The sequence below is a fragment of the Mesoplodon mirus genome (assembly GCF_964341445.2).
Source record: "Mesoplodon mirus genome assembly, chromosome: 1".
In the NCBI taxonomy this organism is placed as follows: Eukaryota; Metazoa; Chordata; class Mammalia; order Artiodactyla; family Ziphiidae; genus Mesoplodon; species Mesoplodon mirus.
In genome coordinates this window covers 3,900,273-3,917,998 of record NC_138976.1, presented here as the reverse complement: position 1 = coordinate 3,917,998, position 17,726 = coordinate 3,900,273, and the positions used below count along the sequence as shown (strand labels likewise).

At 54.0% G+C, this 17,726-nt stretch overlaps 1 protein-coding gene across 4 annotated transcripts in view; it reads right to left on the bottom strand.

Moving 5' to 3' along the window:
* Window positions 1-17,726, bottom strand: part of AK8 (adenylate kinase 8) — a 130,554-nt gene that overhangs the window by 105,848 nt on the left and 6,980 nt on the right. For 3 of the 4 annotated variants that reach the window (XM_082621062.1, XM_082621063.1, XM_082621065.1), the window contains 3 exons: window positions 15,029-15,078; window positions 12,427-12,540; window positions 2,404-2,472 (listed from right to left, as the gene is read on the bottom strand). In XM_082621062.1, the coding sequence (XP_082477188.1) occupies window positions 2,404-2,472; window positions 12,427-12,540; window positions 15,029-15,078 (233 nt within the window). Of the gene's footprint in view, window positions 1-2,403; window positions 2,473-7,355; window positions 7,520-12,426; window positions 12,541-15,028; window positions 15,079-17,726 lie in introns of those variants that run through there. The other variant, XM_082621064.1, reaches the window with a different exon arrangement.

Genomic DNA, 17,726 nt, shown 5'->3' with positions numbered 1-17,726 from the left:
AGAGAAGGTGGTTAGAACTTGCGACCTGAGCCCAACTGAAGCAATTGTCTGCTAAGACGAAAATATCAACATTCGCCATAGGATTCAAACAAGACCCAGAGTCTCAGAGCAATATTTTGCATGTTCAGCGTACAAAATTACTTAACACAGGGAGAACCAGGAAAATTTCACCTCACATGGGATGGGACATTAGACACCACTCCCAACATGACTCAAGGGTTGGAACCGTCAGACGAGACAGTGAAGCAGCTATTACTAAAACAACGACAGGGCTTCCCTGGTGGCGCAGTGGTTGAGAGTCCGCCTGCCGATGCAGGGGACACAGGTTCGTGCCCTGGTCCGGGAAGATCCCACATGCTGCAGAGCGGCTGGGCCCGTGAGCCATGGCCGCTGAGCCTGCGCGTCCGGAGCCTGTGCTCCGCAACGGCAGAGGCCACAACAGTGAGAGGCCCGCATACCGCAAAAACAAACAAACAAACAAACAAACAAACAAAAACCCCCGACAACGACAAAGCTCCCAGTAAACGAATGCACACATAGAAATCCTCGGCAAAGAAACAGAAGACAGAAAGAAGAACCAAATGGCATTTTTAGAACTGAAAAATACAATAATCAAAATTAAAAACTCCCTGGACAGGCTCAAGAGTAGCCTGGAGATGAGAGAGAAAAGGTTTAATGAGCCTGAAGCTAGTTCAATCTTATCAACAGAGAGAAAAAAAAGATAGAAAAAAATAAAACAAAACAAAACAACAGAGCTTCGGGCTTCCCTGGTGGCGCAGTGGTTGAGAGTCCGCCTGCCGATGCAGGGGACACGGGTTCGTGCCCCGATCCCGGAAGATCCCACATGCCGCGGAGCGGCTGGGCCCGCGAGCCATGGCCGCGGAGCCTGTGTGTCCGGAGCCTGTGCTCCGCAACGGGAGAGGCCACAGCAGTGAGAGGCCCGCGTACAGCAAAAAAAAAAAAAAAAAAAAAAACAACAGAGCTTCAGCGACCCATGAGAGAACACTGAATGGCCTGACCTTTATGCCAGTGGAGTCTCGGAGGGGAGAAGAAAGAGAGTGGTGTGGGAATTTATTTGAAGAAACAACGGCTGAAAACTTCCCAAGTTTGGAGAAAAACATAAACGTATAAATTCAAGGAGCCCCACAAAGAATAAATCCCAAAAAAGTCATGCCCAGACATATCATAAACTTCTGAAAATTACAAACAAAGAAAACAATCTTGAAAGGGGCAAGAGAGAAAGGACACATTATTTATGAGTTTGATTGACTATGGATTTTCACCAGAAACCACAGTGTTAAAAGTGAAACATTTTGCCAAGTGCTGAAAGAAAAAAACTGTCAGTCTAGAATTCTGAATTCAGAAGAAAATATCCTTCAGGAATGAAGGCAAAATAAAGACATTCTCAGATGAAGGAAAAGCAAGAGAATTAATTGCCGGCATACCTACCCTAGAAGAATTGCTAAAAAGTTTTTCAGGCAGAAAGGGACACTTGGAACATCAGGAATGAAAGGGGAACAAGAGAAATAGTAAATACCTGAATAAATATAACCAACTACTCTCCTCTTGAGTTTTTAAAATATGTTTGATGATTGAGACCGAAAATTATAACATTTGCCCGATGAGATTTTTGATGCATACAGATGAAAACATAAGACAACTACAACATAAAGATTAGACAGGAAAGAGACCAATATTGCACATTCTGCCTGAAATGGTAAAATACCGACTCTAAGTAGACTGTGGAAATCTAAGTTTGTATATTGTAATTGCTAGGTCATCCACTAAAAAAAAGAAAAACAGAAAAACCTACAAAGAGATAACAGTAAAACACACTAGCGAAAAATTAACATGGAGGACTAAAAAAATCCCAAACAACTGATAAATTGGACGAAGACCAAATACACATTTCTTCTTATGAATCACAATATCACAACCCCCGTCCACGCCCCAGGAGGCTGACCTCCACGGACGGCCTCACCTGGACCCCTGCCCTCTGGCTTCACGGGGTCTGGCGGGAGAGAGTGCTGACGAGAGGTCAGAGGATGGAAGGAGAGTTCAGGGGTCCCCCAATCCTCCCTCTGCCCCTCCAGGTCCGGGGCGCCTCCCTCCCCACTTCTGCAGCTGTCCTTCCATTAAAGGCTCTCCTGTGACCCCGTGGGGCGGGCCAGCTCTTTCCTACAGGAATCCCAATGGGCTCCCCAGGTGCCACCTTGTTATTTTTCCTCCATCCAAGGTGAAATCCACGTGCACAGCCTGACCTTCACCGGGTTTCGGTTCTTACCCTTCTCTGCAGGTCATCTCTGCTCTAGGACATAAACACCCGGCCCTCAGCCTCCTTCATCGGGTAAAGGAGGCCCCCTCTCCCCGGAGCCCCCGCTGGCCCCACGCAGGGCTTCTTACCCGCCTGACGCAGTCCTCTTCCCTCAGGCGTTCCTGAACCAGTCGGACGAGCAGCGTGTCGGGCAACGTCTACAGGAAAGATGACACGGGATGAGAGTCCGACCTTCCGTGTGGGGCTCAAAGGGACACAGACTGGCAGGCCAGTGGGCTCGCTAAGAACCAAGGACCCGGCCCTGTGGACACGAAGCTTCTCCAGGTCCCGGGCCAGGGCCCTGTGGCCTCTATGAAGCCCAGGCCCAGCTTGCGGCCCTGCCCTGGTCCAGCGTGGGCTCCTCTTTGATGACCCCCCCAACATGCATGCGTGCCCACCTCCATGCTCTGGCTTCTCCTGAGCCCCTGCCCCGACGGTCTCCCTCACCCGCCACCTGGGTGACTCCAGGTTCCCCCTGGGCCTCAGCCCCAAGTGCCACTGCCTGCAGGCAGCCCTCCCTGACCCTTCCCGGGCTGGGTTGGCGGCTGCCATAATCCTCGATGGCAAACTCTGTTACTGCACTAACCAGACGCCCTTCCAGGGGCCTGCTCACATGTCCGTCTCCCCAGAGAGTTTCACAGTTCCTGGAGGAAAGGGACTGAGTCTTACTCGCTTTGTACCCCAGACAACGGTGTACAAGAGGGAGCCGGTGGTGCACGTCTCTTCCCAAACCCACGTTCCGTGACCTCACAGTGGTAGCCTGAAGCAGGCCCTGGTATCCTGTGGCATTTGTACCACGGAAATGGGCAGATGCTACAAAGGAGGGCTTTTTCCCTCAGAGAGCTGGTTGTGAAATACTGACCAGCACACCTCTGCCACTGCACCAAAACAGCGTCGGGGATGGAGGAAGCCCCTGCTGACGGATGACTTAACGAAACTTCATGTTCCCTAATTCGCTCGGTAAGTACTGAAAGTGCTGGTGGTTTCTGCTGAGCCTGTGCTGGGTGCCAGGCACTGTGCCAGGCTACAGTAGTCAGGGTTTACAGCTCTGTGCAGTCTGTACTATTTTCATCCCCTTTATACGGATGGGGAAGCTGGGCACCAGAGAGGTTACGTCACCTCCCTGGGCTACACAGCCAGGGAGGAGCAGAGGCAGGACCTGAACCCGGGCAGGCCAGGCTCGGGAAGGACAAACAAGCAACGGTCGCGGGGTACGCGGAGTGACACCTAGAGTGGCCTTCCTTCTGCTTCCTCTCTTCTTAGCTGTCTCTCTCGGACCAGAAGTGACATCCCATTTTTCACAACCAGGTCTGCTCTAACAAAACCTCAAACGCCCCAGAGCCCATGCCACTGGAAAACCCACTCTCAGGTGTCCCCTTGACCCCTGGTCACTAAAAGCGGGTGCTTCTCCCCAAACTCCCCAACACTCGGCCAAGGGAGACTCCTGGGCCAGCCCCGGGCCACACATCCCAAGCTATGTCCGGGCTGACCAGCCTCCAGGAGGGGGCAGGGCTTCTGCCACGTGCGGGTGAGGGCCCTCAGGGCCATGGCCCAGCAGGGGAGCCTAGAGGCACCCAGCTGTGCGGCGGGGGGCAGGGGAAATCTACCTTACACTCCTTTTGCCAAGCTGGGGACCCTGAAGGGGGAACACGTAGGCCCAGGGGAATGAGCACCTTTCCCTAATTTCCTGAAGTATCCTTAGGGCAAACGGTGGGCCTGGCAACATGTCAGTGATGCTGGAGAAAAGTCCGGACCTCTCGTTTCAGAGCCAGCGTCCAGAGTGACCAGATCCTGCCTCGGGAATGCTGCCATGTGTGCCTGGAGTGATGAAGGAGCACCTAAAGGGACAGAGAGCTGGGACGTCACGGAGCCTCTGGGACAGGCTGTGGGAACGCTCGGGGCTGCTGACTTAGAAATGGCATTTTAATAAGCGTCCATGCACGCGGCAGAATCCGTCCACGCCTCCCTCTCCTTACGTCCTGGGAGGGAGAGTCAGGGGAATAGACAGCACTTGGCCCCCTCCGTGTCTACCTGCGTGCAGTGAACCGGCTTCGGTCAGTTCACACACAGAGCGATTCCGAGAGAGGGAGTGGGGTACCAGGTGTGCAGAGAAGAGCTGGGAGGTAGGCGGCCAATCCCCACGGGGGCTCGAGTTCTCCTGGATTCTACAGGCAGCACCCTGACCTGTCTTCTCTTTGAGCCGTTTGAATGGGTTCCCTGACAAGAGCAGGCTGGGCTTGGGCATGTGGAGGTGGCAGTGAAGGGTGTCCCGGGAACCGGCTCACAGGGGAGGGCGAGGAGCTAGAGGGGGAGGAGGTGGAAGGTCTGTGAGCCGTGATCCAGGAGGTTCTCTCTGGCTTCAGGAGAAGGATGGCCCGAGTGGGGAAAGAATGTTCCCAGGGAGAACCTTGGGGGACCACTGGATTGGCTGGGGACTCAGACACTCATGATTTGGACCTTGGTCACCCGCTGAGTGACCCTGGACAGTGCCTTCAGTGCTCTGAGCCTCACTTTCCGCGTCTGTAAACGAGACGAAGACCAAGTGCTTCAAAGAGTTGCCATGAGGATTAAATGAGGTAATACATGTGACGCCTGGGACGTGCGTGGCCCCCAGCAAGGGCTCGGTGCTATGGCAATTGTTACCTTCAGGCCCCCTTGATAAACCCTGCACCTCCTTCCTCAGCGAGGATCTGGATGAGGAAGCAGCTCTGCCCAGTGGGCCACTGATGCCTGGTCTGTGTCACCTACCACTGTAGTGCACAACCAGGGGCCCAAATTTCTCCCAACTCCCACTCACACCTCTGATAAAAGATATGGGAAGTCAAAATAAATTCCAAATGCTAAGGCCCACTGCTGGGGGGTGGGGGATTCCTGGAACAGATGTTTTTATGTAGAGCAGAGACACCCTCAGCATTAGGGCTCATCTCCCCAACCCCTGCCCAAGGCTGGTTCCTTTCATGGTTCAAACTCCCACCTCTTGCCTACATAATGGCTGCTTCAGCTCCAGCCAGCTGGGTGACCTTGTGTCTTGCCCTCTTCAGGCCTCACACACTACACCAGTAGAAATGAGTAACAATACTTCAGTGTTTGCTTTTATTTTGTGCCCAGAAACCCATACACCCCACCTCCAGTAATATACAGTCCCCCAAAGTTCCTTTGAGGCCACACTATCTTGCCCTTCAGCCTTTACAGTTTCTGTGGGGTCAAGCCCACCATCGGATCCAGAAGAGGGCCCTGATTGGTCCAAGCTGATCAGCATATCCCACTCCTGGCCACTGTGATTATTTCAGAGGCTGCCCAAGGCCCAGTCCCAGCGAGTGAGAGTCAGGCCCAGGACATGAGTGCAATCATCAGGGGCAGGAACCTTGCTTTCCACTGGATCTGAAGCTGAGAGGATGTAACAGCTGGAGCTGCAGCAGCCACTTTGCAGGCACAGGGGGAGTATAAGCGAATAAAACCAGTACAAAAGGAGAGAGAGAAACCAGGTCTCTCAGCCCCAGAATGGCTTTTCCAGGACGTGGAATTGGAAGAGGAACAGCAGACAGCAAGAGGATAAGGGAGGGGGCGCCTCTGATGGGAACTTGTAATGTCTCCCCTTGAAAGTTATGGGGCCACTACGGCTTCTAGAAGTGCACAGCAAAAGTCAAGAGCAAGAGTGAGCGGGAGAGAGAGGATGAATGAATGAGTAAGCCAGAGACAGGAGGGAGGCCAGCGGCATCTGGTCCCTGGTTTCAGCATCTCCTAAGACACCTCTGTGTCCTTACATCTGCCCTCTGCCAATTTCCTGCTTAAGCCAGTAGTTCTCAACTTGAAAGTGCATCCCGGAAGAGCTTGTTAACTCACAGATCGCTGGCCTCGCCCCAGGGTTTCTGACTCGGCAAGTCCGGGTTAGGCTGGGAATCTGCATTTCGAGTAGGTTTTCGGGTGATGCTGAGGATGCTGGTTGGGGGACCACACCTGGGGCATCACTGACTTAAGCAAATTCCAGCACCCAAGACCCTACCCCACGTGGAAGAAGTTGCTGGAGAGGGAGAGTGTCCTGCTGGTGCCCATATGCCCCCACGATCCCAGGAACCGCCCCACCCCTGAGGCTGCCAAGGGGAACAGGGTGCAGCCCTGCCCCTCCCCTCCATATGGCTTCTATCCTTTCCTGTCCCCTGGTGTGCCCCGCCGACCCCAGGTGCAGCCGGTTTCCATCCCGAGATTTCTCTCCCTTCCCTGCCATCACCCATTTGGGAAGCAGCATTCAAACAGGTTCTGGGATGCGGGAGACGAGGTGGGTGCAAGCCAATCAAAGAACACGGGTTGAGGGCTTCCCTGGTGGCACAGTGGTTGAGAGTCCGCCTGCCAATGCAGGGGACATGGGCTCATGCCCCGGTCCGGGAGGATCCCACATGCCGCGGAGCGGCTGGGCCCGTGAGCCATGGCTGCTGAGCCTGCGCGTCCAGAGCCTGTGCTCCGCAACGGGAGAGGCCACAACAGTGAGAGGCCCGCGTACCGCAAAAAAAAATAAATAAATAAATAACACGGGTTGAAAGGCGACAGGTCTGGGTGGAGCGCGGCGCCCCCCACGGCGGGGGACAGGCCGGCGACTTTGAGCGCGGCCCCTCGCGAGTGCTCCCCCCCGCCGCTCACTGCCTCTGTGCTGTCTCGGTGCCAGCTTTGATGTGTCATGTCAGCAGCGGGGGCTTCCCAGGGGCCGCTGCTCGGAGCCCTGCCAAACTGTCTTTGCAGGAATCAGGCTCCCTCCTTCCGGAGCTCTGCTGTGCTCTCCCACCCCAGCCCCCAGAGCCTGGCTTTTGGGGGAGAATCAGGGACAAACAAACGGATGGAGCCCAGTGCAGCCCCTGCTGGTCACCTAGAAAGCCCAGCCCAGGTGCAGGCCCCTGGCCCCTCGGCATCCCACTCGGTGGCAACGCGACCGCCAGCCTGCCTCCTTGCCGTAAAGGGCAGAATCGGCTGCGTTGGCCCCAGTTTGGACCTTTCTTCTCCTCCCAGCTCCCAGTGCCCGAACCCGGGGCAGAACCGCTGGCCTGCGAACCTCGGAGGTGCCGCCCCTGCCCCGAAGACGCAGCCCCTGGAGGCTCAAGCCCTGGCTCTGGCCCCCGGGGCGCCTCACTGAGCTTCTCCAGCCTGGGCTTCCTCCACAGGATGGTAGCAGCCCACATGGTCCCATCTCCAGGCCCCAGCCTCAGGGCCCCTGACGTCACTGTGTCACCTTTGGGTAACGCTTGCTCAGGAGTTGTGGGCATGTTGTTGATCAACTGTATGAATTTCCATCTGGAGCAAAGCAGGAAGGGGAAGAGTTGAGACTCCTGGTCTGCCCGGAGGGGAGGGGCCTCCCTCGAGGGGCTGCTGGTGGGGGAGGGAAGGCCCGTGCTTGGACTTGCGCTCACCTAAGAACTGATCCGAGAATCCTTTAAAGACAACTCTCCCTTCAAAGTTTCTGCTGCTTCTCGGGGCTGTCAGGGCAGGTTTACATGGCAGGGACTCTCCTGGTTCTGAGAGGCAGGGCCCAGGCAGAGTCTGGAACGGGGACAGCAGGTGAGAGGAGGGCGAGGACAGGAGATGAGGCTTTGAAGGGAGAGCAGAGACCCCACCACGGGGCACCGACAGGCCCGCAGAGGGAGGTGGCCGGGAAGGGAAACCCGGTAGCGGCAAAGGCCAGCGAACTTTAAAGGAGCTACGGAGACTGGTCTTTGGGTTTCTCTGTCCCCATCCTGGGCTGCCCCCATCCTCCCCCTGCCCCAAACCTTCCAAAAAGGACCGTTCCGCACCACTGCCTTGGGTGGCGGACAGGGAAGGACAGCGTGTGCGGGCTCCTGCTGGCTGTGTCTGAACACAGCCTCCAAGACAGAGAGCAGCCAGGTGGGAGATGGAATGGCCAGAGGGGAAGGAGACAACCCAGAGGACCTGGAAGCCAGGACCGCCGGGCAATCCCGGAAATCCTCAGAAATACTTGCAGGGGACTACACCTCTGTGTAGACAGAGGCAGGAGAAGGGCACAAGTGCTATTATTTGGACGTTAAAGAATGGTGACTGAGGGCTCCCCTGGTGGCTCAGTGGTTGAGAGTCTGCCTGCCGATGCAGGGGACGCGGGTTCGTGCCTCGGTCTGGGAGGATCCCACATGCTGTGGAGCGGCTGGGCCCGTAAGCCATGGCCGCTGAGCCTGCGCGTCCGGAGCCTGTGCTCCGCAACGGGAGAGGCCACAGCAGTGAGAGGCCCGTGTACCGCAAAAAAAAAAAAAAAAAAAAAAAAAGAATGGTGACTGACAACTGGGCGCTTGGGTACGTCATGTTACACCAGGTTCTTAATTTTTAAACGGGACTGAAGTTGGGAATTAAACGGGACTGAAGTTGGGAAGAATCCAGCTTTGGCTCCTTCTGGTCTGAGCAGCCTTTAGAGTGTGGCTCATTTATTCACTCAACATACACAGGCAGTTCTGCTCTAACGCAACAGCTGTGTTCCAAAGAAACCTTGATTTAGCAATAACTGTGCTGTAAAAGTAATAACTGCCATGAGAAGAGGGGAATGGTGTCTGGGCTGGGCTCCCAGATGACCAGACGAGAACTCCCTAGGGAGCACGTTTAAATCCAGATGCCTGGTCCCCCACTTCCAGGGATGCAGACTAAAAGAGTCTGGTGGGGCCCAGGTGAGTCTAATGTGCTGCTCAGGTGGAGCGCCTCTGGACTCTGCAGTTTAAAATTTGCAAATACATATGCTTCCTGCAGGGATTTCAATAATAAAGCTTTCCTTTTCTTTGTTTTTTTTTTTTTTCAGTAAAAATCTAATATACTCTAGAGCAATCAGCTCCATCCAGCTCCTGCTGCAAAGAAATGTCCTTTCCCCATGGAACCTGTACGCTCTTTCCCGCCCAGAGCCACGTCTAGGGCTTAAGAGATGCTCAGCGGACACTCAGTAAATGAATTAGTCAAGCGAGCCACCAACTGACTGCATGAGGGCTTTCTGGCCCTGCGTTCTCGGTTGGGTACCCTCGGTCTCCCCCACTGGCTAGAAGTTCCCAGGGACGAGAGGAGAAGGAACTCATCTCTAGGTCTCCCACGGCACGGCACGCAGGACGGTGCTTGGCATACAGGAGGGGATGAGGAAGTGTTGCAGAGACCATTTGGAAATGCCGAAGATGGAAGCGTCTTGGTTAACACCCGCTACATAAGAGGATTCTGTATAGGAGGGCAGAACCAAGATTAGCAGGAGAAGATTATGTATTTGAAGGTATTACTGCTGCTTGCAGAAAGAGCTATAAAGGCTCCAGGTCAGCAGATGCTTTAAAGACAACACTTAATGAGTGGCCTCGCCGGGGCAGGCGGCAGCGTCTGCGGCAAGGCCACGCACCCGCCCCCACTCCTCAGAGCACTTCCCTCCTTGATCAGTCCTGACGCCTCGGCCTTTCATCTTCCCTCCGCCCGCGCTTCGGAACCAAAGAGCCCCAACAAGACACCCTTGAAAGCACTTCGATGTGGTCTGAAATATGCTGATAATTAGCGTAATGAAACCCAGGAGGAATTTCCTTAAACGCCCTCCTCGCCGTTGAATTTTCTAACCCTAATAAAAGCATCTTTATCCTAGAAATGAGCCTGCCTCTCCCACCCTGAAAAGCTTATCTTCTGCAGGAAATGAGATAAGCACTTTCTTTCTAAAAAGTGTATTCCCACCCCAAAAGCTGGTATCCCCCAAACTCTGACCACACACTCTGACTCCTGCAAGACGGCAGGGCCGTGCAGGGGCGTCACTTGCTTGCCCTGAGAGTCCCGGCCAGGTGATGTGGGGTCCGGAAGTGCTCTGGATTAAGTGGTGTTAGAACCGGTTCACCATTTGGGTAGCGGGGCAGGGGGTGGGCGCTGACCTTGCTGAAGGAGGTTTTCCTTCACTTCCCTCAAACTGTTGCTATTGGCAAATTTGAGGTTGGGAGTTTGCCTACGTGACACCCTCACCTCCAGGAACTGCCCGCACCCTGCCGGGCCCTCCTGGCCGTGGCCGTGCTCCATGGCCTTGATGTGCCTGCTGTGCACACCCCTCACCAGAGCTGGCCCGGCCCTGGGGCCACCTGACCAGCTGGCCTACACAAATCCCTTTTCTGGAAATTTGGCCTTGGAGCTGCCTCTGTGGGTGGTGTAAACGAAAGACACGGGAACCTGGACGAGGGTGGTGGTCATGAGTGGCCGTGGAAGGCAGAAGACGAAAGGAAGGGAGACTCACAGGGAGAATGGAGACAGAGACAAGCAGCTGCACGGGGCAGAGGAGGCCAGGGTGCTGCCCAGTTCCCGGCCACAGAGCCAGGGAGGTGGGTGCTTCCTCCATCTGGGGCCCAGGAGTCACTGCATCCCGCTTCCAATCCCCTTTTCTGCCCTGGGCAGCCCGGGCGATCTCTGCTATTGCAGCCACGGGCTGGCCGTCTCTGCTACTTGTCCCACCAGCCATCATTCATGGGCAGCCCACGAGGTCAGGAAGCTTCCTTCCGAGTTCTTGGAGGAACAGTGACCACACGGCCACATGGTCAAGACCCGGCCCGATGAATGAAGATGAACACAAGAGTGGCGGCGACCAGCTCTCGGCTGCGGCTTCTGCAGAGATGGGCAGGAGACCCAGGGTTCTCACTCCGACTGGCAGCCCGAGCCCTGGGCAGCCCCGGGTGGGGCCTGAATCCTGCCCTGGCCCTGGGCACTTACTCAACCTCACCAGGTATCAGCACACCTTGCAGGAAAATCGTGAGGTGAGGAGGGGAGGCCTGCACGCACTTAGCACTCAGCAGACACCAGGGTCCCTACCCTTCTCAGCTGTCTCCCCTCACAAACAGGAGAAAGCCTGCGTGTCGGCGAAGAACACCTGAAGCAGCAGCCCCGCTGCTCTGGGCTGAACGCCTGTGTCCCCGCAAGTTCATGTGCTGAAATCCTCAAGGTGATGGTATTGGGAGGTGGGGCCTTTGGGTGCCCAAAAGAAGAGGCTCCAGAGAGCTCCCTGTCCTCTTGCCATGTGAGGCTACTGTGAGAAGACGGCTGTCAGCCAACACTGAGTCTGTGGGCGCCATGACCTTGGACTTCCCAGCCTCCAGAACTGTGAGGTTCACTCTGTTTCCAAGCCACCCAGTCTCTGTGACGGCAGCCTGAATGGACTGAAGCATCTGCTTATGCTCCAAAGGGGGTTTTGAAAAGATAGTTGGAAATTTCTATTTGCATTTAAGAGAACCAACATGATCAAGCCCTATATTTCCCTTTTAAAAATGTCTTTTGGGCTTCCCTGGTGGCGCAGTGGTTAAGAATCCGCCTGCCAATGCAGGGGACACGGGTTCGAGCCCTGGTCTGGGAAGATCCCACATGCTGCAGAGCAACTAAGCCCGTGCGCCACAACTACTGAGCCTGTGCTCTAGAGCCCGCAAGCCACGACGACTGAGCCCGCATGCTGCAACTACTGAAGCCCGTGCACCTAGAGCCCGTGCTCCGCAACAAGAGAAGCCACAGCAATGAGAAGCCCACACACCACAACAAAGAGTAGCCCCTCCCTGCTCGCCGCAACGAGAGAAAGCCCGCACGCAGCAACGAAGACCCAACGCAGCCAAAAAAAAAAAAAAAAAAGTCTTTCAAATATAGTGTTGGTGGGATTTTAGAAACAGACCCCTGATCCTCCTGGGATGCCACAGGGTGCCCACCCCGAGGGGCGGAAGGAAGTGCCCCTGAGCTGCAGCACTCAGGGTCTTTCCACTCTGGGGAGAGCTGGACCACTGCCCTTTAAACTCCCCGCCAGCTCAGGCCAGCAGGCACATCACCTGGTCATGATGGAGACCCCTGCCCTGCTCCCACCCACCTGAGCTGGCTGTGACCCTAAGAAGAGCAGGGCTGGGTCACTGCATCGGTACAGAGCAGCGTCCTCACTGTTACTGATCCTTGCCCACCACAAACCCCTCACCTCAGTACCCACCGGGACCTGTGTGCCCTACTGAAGAGTTCTCTCCTTCCTTCTGTCACATCCTGCCTATATTTCATTTTACCCCAGTATTTTCTCTCACTTAATCCACCAGGAAATGGAACGAGTGGGGTAGGGGATGGGGAAGCCTTGGGAGCTCTCACCCCGTCCTGCTCCCCAGGACACATCCTACCTGGAACTTCTGATAATGCGTCCTGGCATCTGCAGCCAGAGAGGAACATTCTTTTGCTAACAAGCTCTCCACACTGAGGAGGTTGCTATTCAGATGTTTGCGAAGCCACATTGCCTGAAGAAAGGAAAGAGGAAAAGAAAATTTTTGTGAAAGGAATAATTAAGAGGCCACCATTACAATGCCCCGTCCTTCCATATGCTACTAGAAAAGGCTGTCACCGGGAAGCATAATTATTTCTGGCTGGAAGGAGGCCACCAAGGGAGACAAACCCACAAAGTCCCTCCCAGCCGTGGAATTCTGCTTGCCTGCCATTTCTTCTTCAACCAGCCATTGACTCTAAATGGACCTGGGAAACCTACCCTTTACTGCCCTGGGCCTGCCTCTTCAAGCTCTGTGGACCATGAGTTCTTAACTCAAGAAAGGTTTAGAATAGGAAACACGGGGACAGGCCCTAATAGGGGTCACGACCCATACTCAATGTTCATTTTTTCTTAAAGAATGGGGGATGGCATATTCTCGCCAAGTGAATGTTTAGTTCATCAATGGCCACTATATATACTCTACCAGGGAAGAACACATTTTAATGTATAATCGTGCAACAAAATGTTCTTAACGCCAAGATTATACTGATGACCATTTCAACAGCGGGATGATTCAAAAGGCCCCGGAGGGGGACTTCCCTGGCAGTCCAGTGGTTAAGACTCGGCGCTTTCACTGCCGGGGCCGGGGTTCAATCCCTGGTCAGGGGACTAAGATCCTGCAAGCCGCACGGCATGGCCAAAAAGAAAAAGAAGGCCCTAGAGGTCCCCCAGGGCAGGTATGAACCCTCATCTTTCTGTTCCCCGTGCTGGGAAATGCCAGCGACAAGATCAGGAAATAGCCCGTTAGGCTTTCACTACGTATCATCTTATTGTAAAATGAGGTTTGTGTGTCCCTACACAGCAGACAGGGGTGGGAACAGTGAATTTGCCCAAAGGCCTGTAGCTGAAACACCAGTTAGTGCCAGCGACTGCCAGGTCCCCAGGTCCAGGAGCCCCTGGTTTCTAACAGTGAAATGGCGATCGGGAGGGTGGACTGCGGAGAGGAGTGAAAGCTGACAGCCTGACCCTGAGGAACGAAGCAGAAAAACTACAGAGAGAGAGATGGATGGATGGATGAACGGATGGACAGACAGATAGGTGACAGACAAATAGAAGAGCTGGCTATCCTAACTCCAAAAGCAGGGCAGATACACGTGGTTTTATGTAAGGACCAGACATCTTAATTCCTTTTCAGAATAAAGCCAGGCGCCAGCTAGTCGGGGGAAACCAACCACCTGCCGCATCATCTGGGCCCAGGAGGAGAGCTGACAGCGATTGTACAGTGACCAAGGAAGAGTTCGCTAATGTTTATTTATTATTATTATTATCTTTTTGCGGTACGCGGGCCTCTCACTATTGTGGCCTCTCCCGTTGTGGAGCACAGGCTCCGGACGCGCAGGCTCAGCGGCCATGGCTCACGGGCCCAGCCGCTCCGCGGCATGTGGGATCTTCCCGGACCGGGGCACGAACCTGCGTCCCCTGCATCAGCAGGCGGACTCTCAGCCACTGCGCCACCAGGGAAGCCCAGCTAATGTTTATTTTTTTAAGTAAAGTATATAGTTGATTTACAATGTTGTGTTAGGTTCTGGTGTATAGCAGAGTGACTCAGATATATATATATATATAGATAGATAGATAGATAGATAGATATACTTTTTCAGATTCTTTTCCATTACAGGTTGTTACAAGATATTGAATATAGTTCCCTGTGCTCTACAGTAGGACCTTCTTGTTTATCATTAACTTATGTTACCTGATGCTCACTAACGAGGCTTTTGAAAAAACAGAGTTCCATCTCAGATGATTCTAATTTGAAGACGCTTTTGGCACTTAAAAAAGGAGCTGAAAGATTAAAACCATACATGGAATGAAGCTTCAGCTTCAGGACAGGGGTTGCCTCCAAGGAGGGAGAGACAAAAAGGAGTGAGGGAAGTGGGGTGAGGTATTTGCCGTATCTTTAAAGTTCTACTATCTTTGAAATGGAGAGAAAGTCATCAAAGCAAATATGACAAAATGATAAGTTCCTGTAAAATCCGGGAGTGGGATACACGAGTATCTCTGGTGTCGTTTCTCTGCTTTTCTGACCGGTTAAAACATTTCATAATTAAACTTTTACGAGTGAATCTGAAGATTCCACACCAAAAGCCTTTGCAATGTGTGTGCCATCTGACCCAGCATTTCTTCCCCTTCTAGAAATGTGTCCTAAGGATGGAACGAAGGGTTTGTCATGATGGTGGCCGTGTAGCCATGAGAAAACCCTGGAAGGAATATCCCACACCTTCAAAGAATATGCTTATCTCTGGATGGTTGGGGAACTCTCCTTTTGTTTTTTGTATTTTCTAGGTTTTCTACTACAAACACATACTGCCTCTTGTCATGAGAAAATAATTGAAGAAGCAGGAGAGAGAAAAGATGAAGAAAAGCTCAGTTATGTTGAAAATTCGCAGAGGCGCAGTCTCATTCCGTCTCTGCAGGACAAACGAGATACGCCCGTATTACAACACTTAATATGATATACTTACTATAGTTGTTTTCCCCGAGGCGGGTGGACCTAATATTACAATCTTAGGCACTGTGGAATAAAGAGATTTGAGCGTCACCATTCAATATGACAAAGCAACCTCCCGCGTCTGCGGAGCTCTGGGCGTATGTATTTCTTTCCTCCCCAGATTTCATTTTCTGGGAGTGACGCGGTCGTTTGTAACCCAGTGGCTCCGAGATGCTTCCACCACAGAACTCACTCTCTGTGTTTAGAGAGGTAAGTGATCACTGAGATGGTTTATTTTTCTGTCTCCAAGGGGATGTGGACACGGTAACTTGTTTGCCAAACTAATAAATATCAAGAACAATTGGGATTTCAAACACCATAAAGCATTTTAAACAGGGACTTTGTCTCAGGGACACGCTCTCAAATACAGCTGTATTTTACGTAAATCGACCTTCAAAGGTGGGTTTGTTTGTTTGTTTTAATATCTATGCCTTTTTATTTAGTAAATTGTATTCCCCATCATTTTACAGAGGGAAATAATGGGGAAAAGCCTGGAGTGTATGGGCCAGGTTTATAAAAGCCCAGATAGAAAAGGCTTTGTTTTCAAATACGGGCATTTCTATGAAGATGGAAACCACTGGCTTCGGTGTGATACTCCTGGCTCTGGAAGGCTCCCAACCCTGCAGAATTCCCGAAGACACTACCAGACTAGCGAGTAGGTACTGGCCATTGGAAAAGAAAAAAAAAAAAAACAAAAACCAGCATCTTAAGAAAAGTGCTTGGGTCAAAACGAAGGAAACGGAATGTGGTGTCTGGACAGGTGAACCCACGCTGGTTCCTCCCTGAGTGCCACCTTGATTATGTCACCCCCCCCAGCTGTGGGAAGCGAGGGGCGCAGCACCCAGGTTGGGGAACCAGGCCTCTGCCTCTGCCTGTCAGCCTGGCCCCAGCCCACGGGGAAGGACGAACGGGTGTGCACAGCAACTCACGGGGCCCGTTCCTGCCAGGCCTCCGAGAGGGAGCCTCATCCAGGTGGAGGACCTCCTAGTTTGGGAGTGGACACAGAGAAGGAACTAGAGGCTCTGGCCCCCGAGTTCATGATCATCAGCAGACCTACACCCAGCCAGGCTGCTTGGGTTTAAACAGACTTGTGCCCCAATTCACAGCACCTTCTCATTTTCAGGGGAAATGCAGAGGGCAAGTTCAGGATAATTCACTGATTCACTCCACAAATACTCATCGAGCACCTCATCCAAGCTCGCATTGGGCTGAATGCTGCCGAGAAAAGCAAGGTGGCCTGAGGCCCGCACCGGGTCAGAGAGGTAATCGCGTTAGACCAGACCTGAGAGGGAGGGCAGGCCTCTGCCCCGTCTCCGCAAGGGAACTGCCTCTCCTTGAGCCCACAAATGATGTCAGACACACGTCACAGCTTTCTGCTGCTGCTTGATGTCTGTGTGCCTCCAGCTGATGGTCTTAGAGCAAACACTGTCGCTGTCCATGTTTCTAAATCTGGTCCACTGGTCCCACTGTTGTGAAATGTAAGCAACTTCCTTCTTGGAAGCCCAAAGCCTTTCCTGGGGCTGGTGATGTGAATCAGGGATGTGGGACAGGAAGGCCCAGGTCAGGGCAGCACCTGGCCTGCTGCCAGGAGGCGCGTCCAGGCTCCAGCTCAGCAGACCCCTGCACATATCCTTTCTCTCCAAGTCACGCTCGGCAAGGGAGCCTCCGGGCCTCCTCAGCAGGGTGGACTCAGCTGCCAGTGTCCTGCTGGCCAAGGGGCTCTGTGTTCCTTTAGGTCCCCTTGGACCCTTGTTGAGGGGCCTGACCTCACCAGGAGGCTGGGATGTGTCCTGGGCATCCTAACAGCCTCGCCTAGCTGGGGATCCAGAAGGTCGCCCAGGAGCCCTGAGCAATCCTCTCCCTTGACCTTGGGCTTCCTCGTTCTTCCTGAAGATGTTCTTCCCATGTCCCTACCTTGTCACCCGTCACCTCCCCATCAGGAATGTCCTCCTCACCCCAACCCCCCCAGCCCCACTGGCTTCCTCTTCTGAGACTCTCACCCCCTCCTGATTAAGGGGCTGCTGCAGCCCTGGTGCGTTCTGTCCCCGCGCTGAGCAGCTGAGCGGGTCCCCAGGGGCCAGCAACCAAGTCTCATCCTCCTTTCCTGGGGCCAGAGCTGCGAGGCGTCACACACGCAGCAGGACCTTTGGTGGCCTCCTCCTCGGCTGCCCCCCTCTCTGTGGCCACTGAGTGTTTGGTTACCTTTGTCTCCACCATCACTACCTCCTTACAAAGGCACCTTCTGCCAGCTGGTTGCAAGCTGCAGGAACCAGATGAGGCTGAGCCGGGTACAGGGGGGTTTATTCAAAGGCCAGCGTGGCTCAGAGAATCCTGCCCAGGCAGAAGGCAGGCCCGGGGCCACCTACCAGGAACAGTGCCCCACGTGAGGCCACCAAGGGGTGTGGGCGGAGCAGCACTGCTGCACTGGGCACCCGACACCGCAGCCTGTGTCCAGAATGCCGCTCACGCACGGCCACGGCCACCGGGAGCCGGGCTCTGCAGGGCCGCCAGGGAGAGCACCTCCCAGACCATGTCCAGAGCCGGGGCTCCGCTGAGCGGAGAACCTCAGGGCACAGGCCCAGGGCAGGCAAGGCACTTTCGGCTGCGGGGGTGGGAGCCAGGGCGGGGCTTCACAGCCCGTTCTCTGCTCTGGCCTTGTAACCTGGGGCAAG